Below are 19576 nucleotides of genomic sequence, written 5' to 3' on the forward strand. Positions count from 1 at the left end.
CTGACCGACGGCACCCCGAGGAGGCCCTCTCTGTGAGAGCGTATTGGCCAGTGGGAGGTGATCGGTAGCAGCAGGCGGTCTCGCAAATACCCTGGCCCTAAGCCATGGAGCGCTTTAAAGATGAGAACCAACACCTTAAAGCGCACCCGGAAGACCACCGGGAGCCAATGCAGCTCACGCAGGAGAGGTGTTACGTGGGAGCGCCACGTCGCTCCCATAATCACCCGCGCGGCCGCATTCTGCACCAGCTGGAGCCTCCGGGTGCTCCTCAGGGGGAGCCCCATGTAGAGAGCGTTACAGTAGTCCAGGCGTGATGTAACCAAGGCATGAGTGACTGTGCACAAGGAGTCCCGATCCAGAAAGGGGCGCAACTGGCGTATCAGGCGAACCTGATAAAAAGCCCCCCTGGCCACGGCCGTCATATGCTCTTCTAAAGACAGCCGTGTGTCCAGGAGGATGCCCAAGTTGTGGGCCCCCTCTGTGGGGGTCAGTGACTCGCCCCCAATAGCCAGCGATGGCACCAGCTGGCTATACCGGGACGCCGGCATCCACAGCCACTCGGTCTTGGAAGGATTGAGCCGAAGCCTGTTCCTCCCCATCCAGACCCGCACGGCCTCCAGACACTGGGACATCACTTCGAGGGCATCATTGGGGTGGTCTGGGGTGGAAATGTACAGCTGAGTGTCATCAGCGTACAGATGGCATTGCACCCCAAAACCACGGATGATCTCACCCAGCAGCTTCACATAAATGTTGAACAGGAGCGGCGAGAGGACCGACCCTTGCGGCACCCCGCAAGCAAGGCGCCTCGAGGTCGACCTCTGCCCCCTGCCAACACAGACTGCGACCGGTCAGAGAGATAGGAGGAGAACCACCGCAGCACGGTGCCTCCCACCCCCAATCCCTCCAGCCGGCGCAGCATGATACCATGGTCGATGGTATCAAAAGCCGCTGAGAGGTCTAACAGGACCAGAACAGAGGAACAACCCCTGTCCCGGGCCCTCCAGAGATCATCCACCAATGCGACCAATGCCATCTCCGTGCTGTAGCCAGGCCTGAAACCGGACTGGCACGGATCTAGATAGACGGTTTCATCCAGGAACTGTGGGAGTTGTCGCGCAACCACACTCTCCACAACCTTCGCAACAAAGCGAAGGTTGGAGACCGGACGGTAGTTTGCTAAAACGGCCGGGTCCAGAGAAGGCTTCTTGAGGAGGGGCCTCACCACCGCCTCTTTCAAGGCGGGAGGCAAGAAACCCTCTCTCAGAGAAGCATTTATAATCCTCTGGAGCCAGCCTCGTGTTACCTCCCGGGTGGCCAGTACCAGCCAGGAGGGGCACGGGTCCAATAAACATGTGGTTGCGTTTAACCTCCCCAGGATCCTGTCCACGTCCTCAGGAGTCACAGGGTCGAACTCATCCCAGATAACATTCTCAAGACCAGCCTCAGTCACCCCGCCAGGGTCTACCCAGTCAGAGTCCAAGCCTTCCCGAATCTGAGTGATTTTATCGTGCAGATACTGTGCAAAATCCTCAGCCTGCCCTTGCAAGGGGTCTTCCCACGCTCCCTGATGTAGGAGGGAACGAGTCACCCTAAACAAGGCGGCTGGGCGGTTATCTGCCGATGCAATAAGAGCGGAAAAGTGGTTACGCTTTGCCGCTTTTATCGCCACTAGATAGGTCTTAATATGAGACCTAACTAGTGTTCGGTCGGATTCGGAGCGACTAGCCCTCCAACCACTCTCTAGGCGTCTTTTCCGGCGCTTCATCTCCCTCAGCTCCTCGGAAAACCAAGGGGCTGGGCAGGTTCGGCGTCGGGTCAGAGGCCGCAAAGGCACGACTCGGTCCAGAGCACCGGCGGCCGTCCTATCCCAGGCAGCCACCAGATCTTCAGCCGAGTCATGAGCCAGAGTTTCAGGAACTGGCCCAAGCTCCCTCTGGAACCTATCAGGATCCATCAGGCGCCTGGGGCGGAACCACCTGGTCGGTTCCGCCTCCCTGCAGTGGGGTGCAGCAGTCAAAAGGTCCAGTCTCAGGAGAGAATGGTCTGACTATGACAGGGGTTCAATAATTATATCCCCTATATCCAGACCACTCAGCCACTGACCAGAGATAAAAACCAAGTCCAGAGTGTGTCCTCCCACGTGAGTGGGGCCATGAATTAATTGTGTCAGGTCCATGGCTGTCATGGAAGCCATAAACTCCCGAGCCATCCCAGATGCCTCACCGGTAGACGGCAGGTTGAAATCCCCCATGACCAAAAGTCTGGGGGTATCAACCACCACCCCGGCAATAACGTTGAGAAGCTCGGGCAGGGCCGCTGTCACGTGGCAGGGAGCCAGGTACGCGATCAGCAGGCCCACCTGCATCCCATGGCCCCACTTCACCAGGAGAGACTCACATCCGGCTATCTTGGTACTACAGTGGTTTAAGAGCCTTGGTACTACAGTGGTTTAAAGCACCCTGTTATTAACACAGCTGCCTGCAATTTACTGCTGGTTCGAATCTCAAGGTTGACTCAGCCTTCCATCCTTTCTAAGGTAGGTTAAATGAGGACCCAGTTTGTGGGGGCAATAAGCTGACTTTGTATAAATATACAAAAGTATGAAGGCTATTGCTTAACGCACTGTAAGCCGCCCTGAGTCTCCGGAGAAGGGCGGCATATAAATCAAATTAAAAATAAAAATAAATAAATAAATAAAAATAAATAAATAAAAAATCTGAGGTACAGTGGCCTCCCTCGGATCAAGACCTTCCTTTATGACGACCGCCACCCCCCCCACCCCTGCCCTGGGCCCTTGGCTGATGGAATGCGCGGAAACCTGGTGGGCACGTCTCTACGAGGGGGACCCCCCCTCTTGGCCCAACCAGGTCTCTGTAATACCTGCCAGGTCCACACACCCCTCCTGTATTAGCTCACAAATGAGGGGGGCCTTATTAACCACGGACCTGGCGTTGCACAGCATCAGTCTAAGGCCTGGGCTCTGAGACTCTGGACAGCCAGGGAGACGAGAAGAGTCCTGGGGGCCGAGGCATGCCACCACTTGGAGATAGCGGGTGATGTGGCCCCCTACTCCCGCCATATCTGCCCCTCCCAACCATGGTCCTGATAGAATTATATATATATATATATATATATATATATATATATATATATATATATATATATATATATATATATATATATATATGTTTTCTCAGGTTTTCGCGGGTGTTTGTATGTAGGTCTTTGGTTATTCGGGTCTTCTCCCACGTAAAACCCCCCATCCAATCAGAGCACAGCCAAGTCCCCACCCAATCAGCTCACACCCCCACTAGCAGTTAAAAGGAAGAGACAGCTGCAATCTCACATTGCTCCTGGAAGCACGAAGCCGAGAACACCAGCCTGAAGATGACGAATGAGACTTCGTCGAAACGTCGCCAAGAAACCTTCAATTTTACGTGGGAGAAGACCGAATAACCAAAGACATATATATATATATATATATATATATATATATATATATATATATATATATTATATATTTGTATACTTGATTTCTATAGGTATATAGAATATAGGTATATAGGCCCCGCCCACCTCACCGCACCCCTCCTAGGAGTCCCCACGTGGCCCGTTTTGGATGCAGGTAAGCGCAGGGTGCGCATGGAGGCTTGGGGAGGGTGAAAAATGGGCCTACCGAAAGTTCAGGCTCGTTTCCGGCTGGCAGAGGGCCTCCAGAGCCTGGGGAGGCCATTTTTGCCCTCCTGGAGGCTCAAGAAAAGCCTCCTGAGCCCAGGGAGGACAAAAATGCCCCCGCACCATGGTGCAGGAGGCCGACTAGGCCATCCCCACCATGGCCATGCCCACCCAGCAACCAGGCAGAGAACTCCTTGCTAAAATTTTTGAAGCCCACCCCTGCCAACACCCCTTCCATACACCTCCCTCTCATTCCCATGCACCCTCCTGACCCACACTGCACTTTCCTTGAGCCAGACTATGCATCTCTACAAACTTGTGCACTCTTCATAATTTGCAATGTGTCTTATCATAGCCCCCTTGTACCCTTATGCACCCTCATGCACTCTTCCTGCATCACACTATGACTCTTGCACACCCTCCTCCACTACCTATAGTCGATATGGAAGAAATGTATTGAGGTAGTTTGAACATATAAAGAGAATGAATACAATCACAAAACAAATATATGAAAGAAGTGAGTCAGGATGAAGGGGGAAACTGTGAAAGACATAATTGGCTGGCGTTCATGTAATCTTGATAGGAAGTATGGAAAGTTTAAAAGCGTTAATTATATATATATATACAGATAGTCCCTGAAAACTTGCTGAGAAAGCTTAAGGGTCCCAGATTTGATACCATTTACATGGGCCCTCTGTTTAAGCATTTTTAGTAATGTGAATTTAGTAAATTTCCATGCCCCATGTCTGAAGGATTGTTACATATTGGGGTTACCTTGTGGATGTATTTGATTTTTTTCATGTTATTACTTGCAAGACACTTGAGAGGTTTTGGAAATGGTGCAACATAGAAGTCAAAGTAAGTAAATCAATAATAACATTATTTTTTCCTCTATCCTCCTTTTCTTTGGAGCAGATTCCCCATGAGATGTTTTGCCAGTCTCGGAACTCTTACATTGAGGCTGAAGTACATTCTCCAACTTTGGAGGATCTAGGCAAACAAATGGATGAAGAAAATGGGAATTACCAGACCTACATAGAAAGTCTAATACAGAATCTTTGTAAAGATGCTAAGGACAAATTCAAAGGATGGGTCACTTGTTCCAGCATGGAAAATACAGACCTCTGCTACAAAAAAGTAATTTTGAAACCAAAATAATGTGTTTACTTCTGCACAGTAACTTTGATTAACAATAGTTTCCATCTTTACTGAAAAACACTATCCATACTGTACACTGAAATGGGTTTTTTAAAATATGCCATTTTAAAAACCATATTTTATCTCTCCCCGCTCCCAAAAAAATATTTTAGGTGTTTTCAGATATAGGACTTCTGTATTATTAAACCAAACTTTTGATGCAGTTTTTAATGCTTTTTTAATGGAAGACACATGTACCTTGTTAATGGGGTATGATGTCTTTCAGCTCCTGTGTACAATTACATAAACAAGGCTGCAAAATGGCACAATATTAAACCTTGTTTGGAAATGCCCTTTGATGTTGCCATTGTGGATTGGAAAATGTAGAGTTAAGGCCAGTAGTTGGTTTCAAATCCTGTCGCTACCAGTTCGCTCGTGGGCGCTCACATGTGCAAAGACGTCCGGGTGGGCGGGCGGAGCCTCCCGCCGTTGCCGCTAACAAGCCACCACTGGTTAAGGCTCAATAAGAAAAGTGATCCTGACTTAGCTGATATATTTGCAATTTCTCCATGTTCACTACAGATAGTCTCAATTTACAAGCACAATTGGGACTAGACGTTCAATCATAATTCATAGCAGTTGTAAGTCAAGGCACCATGTGTCTGTTTTTACAGCCGTTATTAAGTGAATCACATAGTCATAAATCTGAATTCATTCTTCCCAAAGGTTTTTTTTTTTTTTGTTAGCAAGTGGCCAAAAAAAGTCACAAATCACAGTCATGTGACTGCAGGACACTGCAATTGGTTGCAAATGTGAGCTGGTTGCCAATGCAGTCAAATGACCCGCTAATATGTTTTGTGACAGCCAGAAGTACTTTACAGGCCATAAAGCTTCCTTCCTAAGGCCATCATAACTTTGAAGGGTGATTAAATGACCATGCTTGTTCTGCTTATCTTGTGTTTCCAGTTGCAGATCCATGTCATATCTTGGCCTGAGATAAGCTGTCATGGAATTGATTTGCTTCCTGGAATTAAATTCTCACATTTCAATTAGTTCCTTAATTCAGGTTCCCACACTTAATTGGTACTAGAAAATGTCTGCTCCTAACCCAACATAGCTTTAAATGGAGAGAGAAATTAGTGGGTCACAATAGTGTTTCAGTGCCTTCTAACCTGTATCTCAGCTGTATGCTTAACATGCAATCTCTTCTTTTCCATTTCATTGAGGTTGGAGATGGAAATCCATTAAGACTATGGAAGGCATCTGTAGAAGTCGAGGCTCCTCCATCAGTTGTCTTGAACCGTGTGTTAAGAGAAAGGCATCTTTGGGATGAGGATTTCTTACAGTGGAAAATAATAGAAACCTTGGATAAGCAGACGGAGATCTATCAATATGTTTTGAATAGTATGGCTCCCCATCCGACTAGAGATTTTTTAGTTCTCAGGTAATTTAGAGAAAGAAGCAACTAATTATAATATAATGGCTAATTTACAGTCCAACATAGCCTTTCTGAAGCTGTTATCCTCCAGATGGACCTAAACTCCAACAATTCTCAGTATAAAAAGTAGCAATCTCGGGAATGCATCCAGTTAGGGAAGGCTGATACCAGCATATGTCTATATCTGTGCTTCCTCTGTTATGTATGGTCATCTCTTTTGGGGCTTCATTGATTAATTTTTCTTCCAATTTATTTTAAAATCAAGACATTGTGTAATCTATGCATTATTTTGGAGTGTTCCCATAAAATCCTGTTAGCTACTCAAACCAGGTGTCTGACAAAACGTATTGTTTAATTCTATATTGTCATAAATAACATCAATGCAGCTGTCTCAAGTTTTTGGATTTTCTCTGCTCCCTTGAGAATAGCTGTTGTTTTCCAGGAAAATAATTCATTTTGACAGGAAGCAAATGACTGTGTAAAAAAATATTCACATAACAGATCACTAAAGAAATAAGAAGTGTATCTATTATCATTCTTAATATGGTTATAGAAGTGTGAGACAAATAGAGGAAACAACCTGAAAAGGACATTATGCAATAAAATACATATTTTCCATAATAATTATTAAATGAGTTTATATTATACTAAAATACGGTAACTATATTTTCCTTGAAAAAATCAAGGACATACATGAAAAAGGAACAAATTTGAAAGCAATTCATAAGGAAGCAGTTTTTAATTATGCTTATAACTTTGCTTTACAAAGGAACATTGAAGAGCAAAACCAAGGAAAATGTTACAAAAACACATATTCCAATAAAAATATCTAAAATCAAATTGTATATGTAAATTAATTTTGAAAAGACAGTTCAGTTTCCATACTTTTCACATGAATGGTACCATTCATACAATAAAACCCAAAATAAAGGACAAATATGAGTTTTTGAAAAATAAATAAATCTGAAGGACAGCTTATTGAAATAAAAGACTGTCCTTTATAATAAACAACATGGTCACAGTCAGTGGTGGGATTCAAAAATGTTTACTACCGGTTCTGTGGGCGTGGCTTGGTGGGTGTGGCATGGCTTGGTGAGCATGGCTTGGTGGGCATGGCAGGGGAAGGATCCTGTAAAATCTCCATTCCCTCCCCACTCCAGGAGAAGGTTACTGCAAAATCCCCATTTCCTCCTGATCAGCTAGGATTCGGGAGGCAGAGAATAGATGGGGGCAGAGCCAGTCAGAGGTGATATTTACCGGTTCTCTGAACTACTCAAAATTTCTGCTACCGGTTCTCCAGAACTGGTCAGAACCTGCTGAATACCGCCTCTGGTCACGGTATATTTAAGGACACTTAAAAGAATTCAGCAACTTTCCATAACTTTGTGCCCTCCACTTTCCAGACCTGATGAGACTCTAAGATACAGAGGATCCCATCGGCTGTGAGGCTGACTGATTAAAAGTCCTGAGACATGAGTCCCGTCACATCTGAATAGCCATAGTTTGGGAAAGGCTGGAAAACAAACATACTTGCCATTATTTTTATTGCAGTGCTGCCCCTCCAATTATCATTTTCTTCTTAAAAACCCATCTAAACAGGGCCTGGAGGACAGATTTGCCTAAGGGGATGTGCGTGCTAGTGGCTATCTCTGTAGAACACGATGAAACTCCTTTGATGGGGGATGTGCGAGCGGTTGTTCTGGATTCCCAATATTTGATAGAACCTTGTGGCTCTGGAAAATCTCGACTGACACACATCTGCAGGATTGACCTCAAGTAAGTTCTATAAAGATCAATGCCAACATCTTTGTCAGCAATCTTTTTGCACAACTAGCATTCCTGAGCATTGTTGGCAATATAAGTAGACAGTATAATTACTAAAAGAACGTTCATCCTTTAGCTGGAAATGAAAATATACACATTGATCTTATGACTCTTTACTCAAGAATACATTCATTAAATCCAATAGAATATACTCTACAGTAATACTATGTATGTATCTGACTAGCCTTGGATCATACCAGCGTTCTGAATTATTATGTCATTTCATGATTGATTCTAGTAGTTGGCTGTTTCTTCCCAAATTATTTTCTTAATTCAGTTATAAACAGTTATGATCGAAGAGATCAGTACTCAGATTTAAGCAATTGCTATGTCAGATTTATAATTGAAAAAGTGCATTTGAAAAATGTATAACCTCAAGCAAGTTAGAAGTTACAAATGTTTCCTCCCTCTCCAATATATGCACACCTGCACTGAATTGGGTAATCGATACAGGGCCACTTATACAGAAAAGACCTATGTCTTACTGCAAATCTGCAGGCACAAAACGAACTCTAATGGCAAATCTGGCCCATTTCCAATGTCTGGAAATTTCTGCACAGGATCTATGGGTGTATCTATTGTCAGAAATCTGCAAAGAGTTTCTTTTTATGTTCAGGTGAGACTGAGAAACTGGTAATTTGACATAATACTTTCTCTTTGTTTTCCTTCAGAGGTCATTCATTAGACTGGTACAATAAAGGCTTTGGACATTTGTGTTTAGCTGAAGTGGCTAATATCCGAAATTCATTTCAGCCTCTGATTGCTGAGGGACCAGAAACAAAAATCTGAAAGATGGAGAACCTGTGTGTATAAAAAGACATGTTTACCTGACAACCACTGGATTTACATCTTTGTTTGCATGCCAGCTATAGAAGAGCTGCTTGGAAAATTCTGCCATTATTTGGATTTGTTACATACCAAAGTGGTCCACATTTATAGATTGCCTTCCCTAAAGAATCCTTTTTTCACTGCTTCTTCTTTCTGACTTTAAAAGTAAACTTATGTCCTGTATAGTTTTGATATTTAAAAGCTTCTGGGAAGCTTATTGCAAAGTGTTAATATGTAAGTATTATTATACAATATAAATATTGTATATCTTTTATTATGTATAATATGTGTATATATTTACATCTATCTCTTTATAGATAGATACTACTATACAAAAAGAAGTTCGGAATATAAAACGTTCTGGAAAAACAATTCACCTGTTTGGCATTTATTTTCACTCTGTTAGACCCCAATATACCCTAGCTTAAATTAACTGCATTTACTATCTTTATAAGATAATAATTTCTAATTTCTTATGTGTCTCGTGTTAAGAACTCTGCCTGTTTCAGCGTTCACACTATTTGTAAACAGACACGTGTAAAAGAATTGAGGATTCTTCCCTTAGCTTAATTTAGTACCTTCAGATGTGTTGGATTTCCTGTTGGAAAGAAATGTCCAGTTTAAATCCAACATGACCAGAGGGCAACAAGCTGGAGAAATCTGGTTTATGGTATTTATAGGACTATTAAAAGGTACATAGTCACAAGAGAATAGCAGTCAGGCAACAAGAATATTAACTCAAGTAATTACAATCTGGCAATTATTTACAGTGGCCTGCCGAGTCAGCCAAAACAATAGTTTCCAATGAAGATTGTAGCTCCTTTATTAATGGAACAAAACTTTACAAGATTATTACTTTGATGAGATGTACTGAAATCAGTACCTATAGCTTAGGAATGTAATGTCAGTTTAGATTTTCAAACTTTCCACTTTAGAATAATCCCCTCAAAATCTATAGGACAATATTTGAGATCCAACACTAAAATCTCTAGTACAGGCAAACTTTCAACCAAGTTCAGAGGAGACTGATCATTTATTCAGATAACTTTTGGATAGTTGAATGTCTATGGAGATTCTCAATCATCCAAGTCATTGTTCAGTGGTAGGTTGCTCCCGGTTTGGTCCGGTTCTTATAATACAAAACTCAAAACTTGCAATGTTTCTTATCCAAGAAAAGTGTAACACCTCCTTAATTTTCTAACTATCATATAAATTTTTAACTCTTGTCATATAAATGAGAATTCCTATCTTTTGTCTTCTCCTTCAAAACAACAATAGCAAAGAGCTAAAAGAAGCTTGCCAATTTTTTCTCAAAAGTATTTGGAAAATGGCTAGGACTGATTTTATAAACTCTGAAGAGTAGTTCTTTCCTAACATCTCAAGGGTTACAGGCTGAAATGTGATGGCACTTAAAGAGATGTTGAAATAACCAAATTTTACAGCTTTACAGGGTTGGCCAAGCTCAGAATAACTATAGTTGATTAGAACATTGCTTGTCACATCTACTTTGTGCTATTGCTTTTTATTTATTTAACCAAAATTTAACTATAATTTGTGGCTTCACCTTAAGAATATAACTGCCTGAATTAGATGAACTGGAGGGTATGAATTGGGCAGCTAGTCTAATAAAAACTTATAAAGCTATTGGCAAACATTGCTCCGAGCAATATTATATACATTTCAGCAGCTGTATAATTTAGGTAATACTAATAATTCTGGAATGTTTCATTTAAAATTCCAGCCTATACAAACAAACACTAACAGCCCATTCTGTAACAAAAACTATATGCTACTCTGTGTTCAAACCACATAATCCATTTTTGATTTTTGCTAAGGGCTATCTTTGAAAGAACTTCAGTTGAAAAGAAGTTAATAAAGGTCTTTGGAAAGAGGCAGCCACAATATGTACAGTTTTCATATTGCCTTAATAGAGGCCTTCTCTCTTGATCCTGAATGCCAAGCTTGGAAGCAAGTCCTATTTTTATCTGAATTTCCAATAATGGGCAGAACTCTTGATCAGGACAGTACTGCATTTCTCAGAACATAACAAAAAAGAAAAAAAAAACTGGTAGCATTTTTGGCAGCCATGTGAAACTCCACTGGTTAGTATATATTCAGGGACGATTGATTGTTTTCCAAAGAGGAACATGCTCTAAAAGCAATAGTGATGTTTGAAATAATATGTGGGGATCAGGGCTTTTTGACAGTAAAGCTACCATAAAACAAAAAACTTGTGGTATTCCTAATATGTATAATCATTTTCAAACTGTTTAAATTCCAATTCAACCTGGCTTTTTTGTTTCTTTGAATGTATTTATTTAGTTAGTCCTTTTGTCGATTTGAGAGTATCAATATGACTCCTTTCTTTCCTCCCACACAGCCACCAACATCCTTTACAAATCTGATTTTATGGGTTTGGAAGGAGTTCCATTGGCAGGAGATATCCAATTATCATTTTAAGCAATCATTTAAGTCAAACTAGATACACAATGTTTTATTCAATAGAACCATGACTATAAAACAGGACTGTCTATAATTTCTTTTTCTTGACAAATCTCATATCTTTAGTGCCAGAGTGGCAAGGAGAAATTCAGCAGATAAAGCTGATTCCAGCATGCTGCTAGAGAAATGATTCTCATATATTTGCTAAAGACTCTGGGAGCTACATGCTGTGTCTGCAAATACACGGATCATTTCTCTATCAGCTGCACATTGGTCAAACAAAAACTATTACACAAAAAAAATGATAAGTTGATAAAGCATAATAGGTTACAGAGATTCCTCTGCAATTTTTACACAATGTTTTCTGCCTGTACATTCCACAACCAAGACCCTCAAGTCAATGATCAGAAACCTGAATGTGTTGTTTTGTTTATATCACGTGCTCAAAATTACTTCTGTCTTAATTTATTTTATATATTCTGGAGTCGTATCCTAATCTCATAATAGAGCCATAACTCTTGGTAGATTCTTTGTGGCTCTCTGTGTTACATACATACATAAGGAAGTAAGCATTTGCTCAATTCTTCATATATACATGTCTTGGCAAACTGGATTAAGTGAATCCATGCTCACAATGTCAGTCGCATAACAGGCACATTTTCGGAGATTTTGTGAATTTGATTCTCCTTTTTACATTTAATAATTTTATTCTCCATTTTATTACCCAAAACCTTCCAAGTTGCAACATCTAAATCAGTGGTGGGTTGCCCCCGGTTTGGACCGGTTCTACAGAACTGGTAGTAAAACCAGCGGGAGGCTCCACCCACTGACCCTGGTGTCATCAGAAGTGATCTGCGCATGTGCAGAAACTTCTGTTCACATGCAGAAGCATGGCGTGTACGCGAGCGGATACAAGTGATCCCGTTGTGAACCAGCAGTAAAGGTAAGTAAAACCCACCCCTGATCTAAATGTTCTTTCTACAACCATTTTTTAAACATACACAGATCTGAGCTGCAGGTCTACCAGAAGAAAAATAAGCATGGTGACTTTTTTCAAAATGTATGTAGGTACCACAGCAAAACAAAATATTTACCAAATTACTTTGAAAAGGTTTTGTTCAAAGTTAGAAATTAAAAACCACAAAAATTCCTGTCTTCAGCCCCTACTATGTGAGGTGCCACAAGGTTCTCTGCTTTGTCCTCACCATGGAGTAAGGTATCATCACTATACTAATGTACCCATTTATATATCTCCACCCCAGCACATTAAGCGATGAACTTCCCCCCCCCCCCCAGTGTCTGGAGAATGTGAATATTTGGATGGGGAACAACAGGCTTCAGATGAACCCTAGCAAGACTGAATAGCTTTGGATGTGGGAGCCTACTTTGGATGTGGGTATCGTTCCAGGACGATACCATCTTTGGTACAAGAGGGTTTGCATTGTCCCAAACAGATGCAGTCCACAATAGGGGTCCTTGTAGCTCCATGACTCCTGCTTAATGAGCAGATGGTAGCTGTGATTAGGAGGGCCTGTGTACAACAACTTCTTGTGCACCAGTTATGCCTATTTCTAGATCAGCAGGCCCTGCTTAGTCATTCATATCCTAATCGCCTTCATATTGGACTACTGCAATGCACTTTATATGGGGCTATCCCTGAAGAGTATCCAGAAGGTCCATCCGGTACAGAATGCAGCAGCACAGGCAGTTATGTGGCTAATAGAACAGCTCTGTGAACTGCAAGTGCTCCCTGCATGCATAATGGAAGTGCCAAAATATTGGTATAAATGATTATTTCTTTGTCATCTACTTTTTGGATTGACTTGTTTAATCCAAAATGATTGCCTGTTTATACAATCATTGCAGAAAGCACCACTAACACGAATCAGATTCTTTCCAATGAAACCAGCACTAATGCAAAAGCCATGTTTTTAAAGTTAAATGAAAATGAAAAACTCTTGATCACTGCAGACATTTTAAAAAGTAAGTGCAGCCTCTTAGTCTATCCATAGGAAGGTTAAAAAATTATCTAGATCAGATCCGGCCAATTTGTAGAAGTCACATTGATAAATTAAAAATTATTGTGGGTCACAAGGGAACATTTGGAGCACCAGTCAGCTGTTTGACAGTTGCAGCTGGTGGCGTCAGTGAAGCCTGAAGGCGTTGAAGATGCTTAGCAGCATGTTTTTCCAGACAGTGGTAGCAGATCCTTACTTGCAGCAACAACATTAAACAGTGGTGAATTTACTGAATGTTTAGAAAATGCCTCCGGGCTACACACAGCAGCCTGCAGCCATATGCTCTATAGGCTTGATTTAGATTTTGCTTTCCCCATTATGGATTCCAATAGAGGTGCCAAATATATTCCAAGATTTACTGCAAAATTCTTTTGCTTTTTAAGATACAATGAAATAACAATGGGAGGCAAGTGGTATAGTGGCAAGTGGAATACCACTCTACAGTGGTATAGTGTGAGGCTATAGGGCTCTAAGCTCTACCAAGCAAGCAAAAGAAAAACAGATGTAGAAAAAAAAATAAACATGAAAACAAAAGACCCTGGATTTGGTATAACATCAAAATCAAATCAACATGGAATCTTTTATAGTTCATCTTTGAGAAACATACCATAAGCTTATCAAGCCTCCCTGGTATGAATTCCCTTATGGCAAAACAGGTGAAGAAATGCATAAAACAGCCAAGAATCAAATGTTCAACAATTTTTTTAAAAAAAGAGAGATAAAGCCAAACTTACCACTATGACTTGCGTTAATAATTCAAGTGGAACTGAACTTTAACTGTAGCTGCCCACATTGCATAAACAATACATTATTCTATGTGCTTTGTGTGTAACACACCAGAAGTTTTTGTGTTTTTTTTCTTCTTCTTTTACTTTCCCCCTGATCTAGCAGAAACTGTCACTCAAATTATGCCAAACATTTTCCAGCAGCAGAGAATATACGTTACTCGAGGTTCAGCTACACCCGTCACTGAGAATCAAAGAGAGAATTTCCATACAAGTCCAACCTAACAAGACATGCAGATAATGAATAGGCATATTAAAAAAGCAAGAATGTGAACTGTGTACATTTGAAACTCTGCAGAAGCTTCTGGGGAAAAAACAAGAATCCCTCACCTTTCTCTCCATCCTTTTTAATCATTAGCTTATACTGTGTTCTCAAAAGGAAAGGTATTTATATTTTCTGTTCGCAACACAATTTCCCAACAATATGAGGCTCACTTGTAAATTGTTCTGCTCTGTTCATAGCAACAGCTCAAGCAAATGATAAACTTCTGCAGTCTAGGATGCAGCTATAAACTCTACATGCCATAAACAGCACATGCATTGCAATACTGTACACCAGTGGTGAAATCTGAACCGGTTTACTACCAGTTTGCTGCTGTGCATGCGTGCTGCACGCCACACCACCAAATGCGAGGTGCGCACGCACGCAGTGCACGCCAAAAGGAGGCATGGGGTAAGTAGAACAGTGCGCCCAAGGGGGGTGATCAGCTGTGGTGTGCGATCTTTTTTTTTACTTTTAAAAGCATTTTTTTACAACCTAGAATAGGTTGTAAAAAAATGCTTTTGAAAGTAAAAGAAGGCTCTGACGATCAAGCGGCTCAGCTGTGATCGTCAGAGCCTTTTTTTACCTTTTGAAACCATTTTTTACAACCAATTTGCCCAAATACTTTGTAAAAAAAGGCTTTTAAAAGTAAAAAAAAAAGGCTTTGACGATCGCACAGCTCAGCTGTGATTGTCGGAGCCTTTTTAAAAAATTTTTAAAAGCATTTTTACTACTGGTTTCGGAGAACCGGCAGTAAAAAAATGCCTAAAAAGGAAAAAAAAAGTTCCGACGATCAGCTGAGCAACACATGATCTTCTGAACTTTTTTTTTTTTTTTACTTTTTAAAGCATTTTTAACTACCTGTTCTGGAGAACCGGTAGTAAAAAAATGTTAAATTTTTTTTAAAAAAGTTCCAACAATTTTGTGTCACTCACCTGATTATCAGAACTTTTTAATATATTTTTTACTTCAGCGAACCAGTAGCCTTTTTTACTACTGGTTCGGGCAAACCGGACCAAACCAGGAGCATTTCACCCCTGCTGTACTCGCAAAACACGCAGGGCTGTGATCACACACTTGTGACCGTTTTGACTTTATGACTCCTTCTTTGTGAATATCACAGCAACATTATGCAGCTTTTTGCTGGGAAACAACATAAGGCAATCACAGGAAGTTTATGACAGAATGTCCTACCCTGTTTCCCCGAAAATAAGACATCCCCTGATAATAAGCCCAATCAGGTTTTTGAGCGCATGCACTAAAATAAGCTTCTGCTGAAAATAAGCCCTCCCAAAAAATATTTAAACACAGAGCTGGAAATCAGGTAAGATGGCAAGAGGACCCCCATCTTGCTCCACGCGCCTCAAAATAATAAGACCTCCCCAAAAATAAGGCCAAGCACTTTCGGGGTTCAAAAAAATATAAGACAGGGTCTTATTTTCGGGGAAACATGGTAACTAACGAACTAATGTATGATCAAATGTCTATGGAGATTCTCAGTTATCCAGGTCATGATTGTCCCAAAGGTGCTTTTTTCAAGAGGCAACTGGACTTTCTGGTTTTTCTTTGAAAAAGAACCAGTCAGAGCTGAAGAAGCTTCTTGGATGAGAAGTGAAACGTCTTCAAAGAAAAACCAGAAAGTCCAGTTGCCTCTTGAAAAAAGCCCCTTTGGGATAATGTCTGACCAAATATCTTCTGAATGTACAGATAGTCCTTAACTTATGATCACAATTGAGACCAAATTTTTTGTCAGAAGTTGTTAAGTGAATCTTGCCCCATTTTACGACCTTTTGTGCCATAGTTGTTAAGTGAACCACCACAGTTGTTAATAAGTGAATCTGGCTTCCACATTGACTTTGCTTGTCAGAAGATCACAAAATAGCAATAGCACTTAGACTTACCTACCACTTCATAGTGCTTTACAGCCCTTTCTAAGTGGTTTACAGAGTCCGCATATTGCCCCCAATAGCCTGGGTCTTCATTTTACTGACCTCAGAAGGATGAAGGGCTGAGTTAACCTTGAGCCAGTGAGGATTAAACTGCTGGCAGTCGGCAGTCAACAATGGCCTGCAGTACTGCATTCTAACCACTATGCCACCACAGCTCAGTGACCACATGACCCCAGGACACTGCAACAATCATAAATATAAGTCAGTTGCAAATGTCTGAATTTTATCATATGACTCTGGCGATGTCACAAAGGTTGTAAGTGTGAAAAAGGGCATAAGTCACTTTTTTCAATGCTGTTATAACATTGAATGGTTACTAAATGAACTGTTGTAAGTCAAGGACCATCTATATTCATTTCTATCTCTTGGGGATGCCATTTTCTTCCTAAAAACAACTTTATTTCTCCCAACCCCAATATTGATATCTTGGCAGGGCAGAATAAGTAGAGTAATTTTATCTCTTTTTCATCAATTCTAGCTTTACTTTAAAAACTGACATCTGTATTTATGATTTGCTCTCAGAAAAACGCTCGCATTTATTCTCATTTTTTTGCCCATATAAACCAGAAGATCCCCCATTCAGATCAGAGGTAAACTGGGCCACAGTATTAAATCATACTGGATCTAGTTCAGGGAGGCCTTTTTAAAGAACTTCAGGATTATAAACTGAGCTATATAGATTTATGTATTGCTCAAATCCAAACTGCTGTCTAAAATTTATCTTAATTTTCTTGGCCGTCTAGAATATTTCAAAATATATATTTGAATAGAACCTTCAACCTACATGAATTTTCCCATAATTTGCCATCTTTTAAGGGGTTCCGCTATATGTCCAGCCTTCCAGAGAAATTAAATTGATGAGGATGCAGGATCAAACGGATTAGGACTTTCAAGCATTAAAATTTCAGATCAGGACACACTTCACCTACCCTTTGAAATTCTTCATATAAGACTATCCATTCCTAAATATTATATATTAAACATATGCAAAAATAAAAACTAGCTGAATCAAAAATAGTAAATAAACAAATTGTTTTTAAAAAGATATGGAACTACTGAACTAAAGTAATGTAATTCAATTTATTAGATAATAAACAAGACAAATACTTGGTTCACTTTGCAAATATATTCTCTGCTACCATTCATTCCATAAAATACAGTAAGACAAACATAATTGGAATTTTCTAACATGATTGCACAGTCATATCACATTCATAGGTTTCAGGAAAGTAGAAATAATGTACAGGTTATTTGTAGGACATGACCAAGCTAAACCCGAGGGAGGGGTCAAACTCATTATCAGTCATGAGTCCCTACGCAGCCACAAGAGATCTAAGTCCAGTCCACCTTGAATTTCTTTCTATACTTAATTCCCATGAATTTCCCTTGACCATTAGTAGTTCAGATTCTTGTAGAGAGCTTAAACTTGACATTATTAGAACAATTAAAAAAGACATGAATGAAGTAGAATTTTCAAAGCAAAGTCAGCAACAACGGATGGTGATTGCAAAACTATTCAGATTATGACTTTACACCTTTTATACATTTTTTTATATAGTAGACACTATTTGTACAAGATACATTCACAGTGAGATGCAAAATTCACAGTTGCTAAATAAATAATAGGGGGGGAATAGTGTGCAATTTACAATTGGCAAAAAATGGGTTTATGAACCCAGACAATAATCTTTACATCTCAGTTGTCCTTGTTTTTCCATTAAATAACCATTTTTCTACCCACCAAAGTGTAATTTAAAATAGAAGCTTTCAAACTTTTGTTAATAGCAGAGACTGATGAACACTGTTTATATAGGTTAAAATCCATCTAGTGATAATTTTAGCACTGTAACAAGAATTCTCATCTAGCAAAACAAAACCAATGAGCTGTTCCCCCCCCCCACATGCTGCAGAAATGTACATATACACAAATTATCATTTACAGTGTAATCATAATATATTTTATTATAGAACCCAGTTCACCACTTGCTATTATTGGGTGCAGTTCTTCAAAAGACTGGATCACTACTCCCTGATTTAAGAGACAAAAATCATATTGTTATACCCAAACTCTTCTGTCTTGCACACCCAATACTGAAAGATATTGTTTTAAGATTCTGTTTTATTTTATTTTAGCATTGGATTTGTGCTTTTCTTAATTGTTTGTGTACAATTATTACTTTTGGAAATTATAATGAGGTTTTAGATTATATGTGTAATGTTTCTATTTTATTATTGTTTTGTATTTATATTGTGAACTATTGCGTGCTGGTTTGGTCAAGAATGAAAAGAATAGAAATACTGTATGTTATGGTAAATAAAATAGTTACTCTATAGTTATCTCTGTTACACAATATAGATTAAATACTGGATGATGGGGCCCAAGTATTATTTACCTTCTTTATAAATCGCTAAATATATTGTATTAAGAAAACATACTTTATGTAATCTGCTCGCAGACTACAATAGCCACATTTTAGATTCCCCAAATGCAATGAAATATGGGAAATGTATTATGCCATGCAAGAGGCAAAAAATGGTCTTATCATTACTTCTTTGTTAAATACTTCATCACATAGAATTTGTATATGTTACATATAAAGAGAAAATGCGTCTAACAGGATTATTTGAAGTATCTGGTACTAAGAATGTTCAAAACTGGCAAAACCTATTTTTTAATATAGTTGTTAAGGCATCAGGTTAGTAACGGAGACACTGTGAGTTCTAGTCCTGCCTTAGGCACAAAATCCTCAGCTCAGTGACCCTCAGCCAGTCATTCTCTCTACCCTAAGACTCAGCCCTAGGAAAGAGGCAATGGCAAACCACTTCTGACCTGACAGTCTCTGAGAATTGGACAGATTGAACAGAAGAGAGAAAGAAGAGAGAAAGAAATCAACAGCAGCAAAAACTGGGCCCGGGGCGAGGGGGGGGGAGAGAGAAGGGGGGGCAGAAAAAAATCTAAAGTGTGCTTTTACAAAATGTTATAGGCACTTGTAACAATCATATGCATGTTTATTTGGACAGTCCTCTGGGATTTAAATTATTGTAAAATTGTTTATTATTGCCATCTATAATTAGAGTACAGCGATTTTGCCAACCAAATTGAGAATTTGAGGTGTCAACAGTAAATTAGCAAGTGTCAATTGGAGAAAGGTTGGATGAGCACATGCTATCTATCATCTCTATCTATCCGTATCTAATTATGTATTTACCTATAT

At 40.1% G+C, this 19576-nt stretch overlaps 1 protein-coding gene across 1 annotated transcript in view; it reads left to right on the forward strand.

Moving 5' to 3' along the window:
* Window positions 1-9109, forward strand: part of STARD13 (StAR related lipid transfer domain containing 13) — a 92078-nt gene extending 82969 nt beyond the window's left edge. Inside the window, exons 11-14 of the mRNA XM_070942799.1 lie at window positions 4594-4815; window positions 6042-6259; window positions 7853-8029; window positions 8749-9109. Of these exons, the coding sequence (XP_070798900.1) occupies window positions 4594-4815; window positions 6042-6259; window positions 7853-8029; window positions 8749-8866 (735 nt within the window). The 3' untranslated portion in view covers window positions 8867-9109. The remainder of the gene's footprint in view (window positions 1-4593; window positions 4816-6041; window positions 6260-7852; window positions 8030-8748) is intronic.
* Window positions 9110-19576: the final 10467 nt, after the last annotated feature.

The sequence above is a fragment of the Pituophis catenifer genome, unplaced genomic scaffold, assembly GCF_029215685.1.
Source record: "Pituophis catenifer annectens isolate HBS135680 unplaced genomic scaffold, rPitCat1.0.hap2 SCAF_4, whole genome shotgun sequence".
In the NCBI taxonomy this organism is placed as follows: Eukaryota; Metazoa; Chordata; class Lepidosauria; order Squamata; family Colubridae; genus Pituophis; species Pituophis catenifer.